At 38.0% G+C, this 3822-nt stretch overlaps 1 protein-coding gene across 1 annotated transcript in view; it reads right to left on the bottom strand.

Moving 5' to 3' along the window:
• Nucleotides 1–807: 807 nt before the first annotated feature.
• LOC105979742 (zinc finger protein 239) overlaps nucleotides 808–3822 on the bottom strand; it is a 24976-nt gene continuing 21961 nt past the window's right edge. Inside the window, 1 exon segment of the mRNA XM_030888369.2 lies at nucleotides 808–2174. Coding sequence (XP_030744229.1) covers nucleotides 881–1750 — 870 coding nt within the window. The 5' untranslated portion in view covers nucleotides 1751–2174 and the 3' untranslated portion in view covers nucleotides 808–880.

The following is a 3822-nucleotide window of genomic DNA, read 5'->3' as shown; positions in this document are numbered from 1 at the left end:
GATAAATGGCTCTGTGAGCTTCGCCTTTCTAGTTTTTGGGTCTCTCGTTTTCTGATGGTTTGACCGGTGCAGCTGCCTTAGCCAGTTCCCTGCTTCAGCTGGCAAGGTTTACTTCCTGCAAGAGATCCCTGAGGGGAAGCCACATGGACCTACCCTGATGCAGCCCTGGGTGCTGGAGCAGCCCCATGTGGAGACCCCTGCTAGCGCCGAGGTGCTTACATGTCCACTGATTTGGCTTTCCTCCTGCAGTCGACATCATTGCATGTGTTTTGTGAGATGAGGAGGACTTTGTGGATTGGTGCCGGACATATGGGCTAATATTGGACTTGTGGGCTTGAGTAGCACTGGGTTGGGATGTTTTCTTGATGTGCACTTAACCTTGATATAAAACTTGCTAATATGAGTTTCTGTGGATTTGTTTCTCTAATATACCCAGACTAACACAAGACCCTAGAGTACCAGTCTGTTAATGAATGTGAAAAAAGGGACCAGATCCTGGTTAGATAAATATGAAGTATTTAGGGTTAAAAATGGACAGAAAGTTATATAGTTCTAACATTGGCTAAATTACAGATGTTTTCACCCTATTATCTGTGGAAACATCAATCTATTCTCAGTATAGGATTAAAAAAATGGTATTTAAATACTTTTAAAATAAATGAATGCTTTTTAGTGAGGGTACACATCTGGATAATCTTTCCGAGTTCTTTCCTTTGTAGAATATAAGGGGCTTCAAAAAGCTCATGGAAAATACCATTATTTCCACCCCCACCCCCCAAACATTTTGAAGTGCCCTTGTATAAAGAGTATTGTTAAAAAGTATTTAATAGTCTTCAACATATAAACACCCTGGTTGAAAACCCGAGTTGGCTGACAACATTTAACAGGTATCTTTTTTGTGAACCCGTTGGTGGATGTGAAGGTTGGAGCTCTGGCTGAAGCCTTTTCCACACTTGCTACATACATAGGGCTTCTCTCCAGTATGTACTCACTGATGAATGAGAAGTTTGGAACTCTGGCTAAATCCTTTCCCGCACCTGCCACAATGATAGGGCTTCTCACCAGTGTGGACTCGGAGATGGATGCGAAGATCTGAACTCTGACTGAAGCCCTTCCCACACACATAACATTGATAAGGCTTCTCTCCAGTATGTATGCACCGGTGAATATGAAGGTTTGAACTCTGACTGAAGCTCTTTCCGCATTCTCCACATTTGTAGGGTCTCTCTCCTGTGTGGATTCGCTGGTGGATATGCAGGTTAGAGCGCTGACTGAAGCTCATACCACACTCCCCACATTCAAATGGCTTTTCTCCAGTGTGGACTCGCTGATGGATGTGCAGTTTGGAGTTCTGACTAAAGCCCTTTTCACACTTGTCACATTTATAAGGTTTCTCACCTGTATGAACAGCAAGATGAATGAGAAGACTTGAGCTTCTTGTGAAGCCCTTCCCACATTGATCACATTTATAGGGGTTTTCTTCTGTGAGGTCTTTTTGATGAACTAATAATTCTGGACTCTGACTAAATTCCTTACCACATGGAACACAGTTATGTAGTTTCTCTTCTGAGTGGATTCTCTCATATGGATGAACATTTAGTCTGGTCTTCAGCATTTTCCCACAGTCATTACAGTTATAAAGTTTCTCGGTTGTATGCACTTTCATATGACTATAACTCAACAATGGAGGGACTGATTCTGTTATATCTGATTGACCTATAACTTGAAGGTTCTCTGAATAACACTCCATGGGAGGACTGCCCCTCCATATTGTTTTCCCTCAGTGCTTTCTTCATCAACAAAGAGACTTCTGTGTTCCTGAAAATCTTGTGGTTCATTCTTACAGAACTTCACGGAAGATATCTGTGTGGATATTTGGCTTGGGACTTTCAAAGTCAGATAGTCTTCATTTTCTATGTTTTTTATATAACCTCTATGAAGAGTTACCATATTCTTCTAAAAACATGAGAAGATGTTCTCTCCTGTTTTGACAAGGGGAAAGATCTAGTTCTGGGTCTCTATACATTTCCTCTTGAAGATTCACAATATAATCCTGATTCCCAGTTATTATGTTGGCCATCTTTTCCAAAATTTGCCAGCAGGGAAGCTCTTCATGTAAAACATACCTAAATCTTTTCTTTGAAGATTCTCAACAGAGTTTCCATTCAGGTTTCCTAGGGAACAAGAGAATTCAGTGATACAAATAAATAAAGTGTAGATTTAAGATTTCTTGAGTAGCTAAGGACTGAGGACTTACTAACTAGTAAATATTAACCTTTTTGTCCTTAAGTCATATCCTTTGAATTAATGTGTGTGTGTATAAGAGATAGACAGACAGACTTGGGTACAAGAGATAGGAGCACCCTTTCTGTTCTTAAGTGTAGTCAATAAAAAGTATTCCTCTTCTAATGCTACATCCTTGACATGAGTAACTTTTCATTTCACTTGACTTCATTTATTAGTAATCTGACTGCAAAGAGAAAAGTTGAAATCAAGGTAGAACCTGATATGAAGAAACACAAATATGTCAAAAAGACAACAAAATGTAAGTGTTACAATAAGCATATGACAAGTCAGTATGAATACAAAGAATGGGGCGTTCAATCCAAGCCACAGGACTTGGAGATTTGGGGGAGATGTTATGAGGGCAAAAAAAAGTAAAATGTGGAGCAAATATGTTTAGGAAAACTGTAAGAAGTGTCTTATAAAGGAAATAATCTGGGTAAGTATGGTAAAGAATGTGCCCTGGAGAGCAAAGGAGAGACAAGAAATGTTTAATGTATAATACAATGAATTTAGGGCCAAATCCCTCAGTGATTTTAGAGTTATCGTACGTATTATGTGATGTCAAGTCGATTCTGACCCAAAGTGGCCCTTTAGAGTTTCCAACTCTATAATCTTTAAGGAACCAGATTGCCAAATCTTTCTCCCACAGAACTACTGGTAGATTAGAACTGCAGACCCCTACTTAGCACCCACGTGCTTAAGCACCACCCCACGAGGGCTCCTCTTAAAAAATTTTTTTTCTTGGCTCCTCTTAATGCTCCTAGAATATTTAAAGTATGAGTGAAATGACTAACTTCATGACCACATATCAACACTATTGGAAGACAGCAAGACTTTGGGTAGAGAGAAGATTAAACTTTGGGAGCAAATTAGAAGGAAAATTATCAAAGTTATAGTTATGGAGAGAAAAGCACATTGAGGTGCCATTTTCCATCTGTCACACTGGCCTAAATCTGTAAGACAGAAGACACTATATGCTGTTGAGTATAAATTTGTATCCACTCTCACTCCCTATGAAGAATACTCAACATTAGCATTCCAGTTTGGGTATTGTACTCTTCAGATTTCCATGCATAGTTGTAAAATGAAATTTATACAAGATTACTTACTGTACATTTTTTACAGAGAAGTTGAGAAGAGTTGAGGATATGGAAGAAACTTGTGTATGTTTTATATTTAAATAAAATTGTGTATATTTAAATATATTTTTTAACAATGTGAATGCATTCATTATTTTTTTACATAAAATAAAAACCTGTATCAGCACATTACTTGGAAATATGGTAATAAACCCTATAAGGAATAGCTGCAAGGATTAAAACTATTGCTTTGAGGAAAAGCAATATGGCAATTTGCAGGAACAGAATGGGGACTACTGGGTTTTGTTACAAAACTTTCAGTATGGAACATCTGATTTACCTATGTAAATGTATTGCTTTGTTTATAAACTTTAAAAGTACTGTCAAAATTGGAAAATATGATAAAAGTTTAGATTGGAACAACTAAACAGTGTGGACCAAAGATGTTATTAAATCA

Source organism: Echinops telfairi, unplaced genomic scaffold (genome assembly GCF_000313985.2).
Source record: "Echinops telfairi isolate 266 unplaced genomic scaffold, ASM31398v2 ScPeMD7_7462;HRSCAF=8500, whole genome shotgun sequence".
Classification (NCBI taxonomy): domain Eukaryota; kingdom Metazoa; phylum Chordata; class Mammalia; order Afrosoricida; family Tenrecidae; genus Echinops; species Echinops telfairi.
This window is presented reverse-complemented; position numbering and strand designations above follow the sequence as displayed.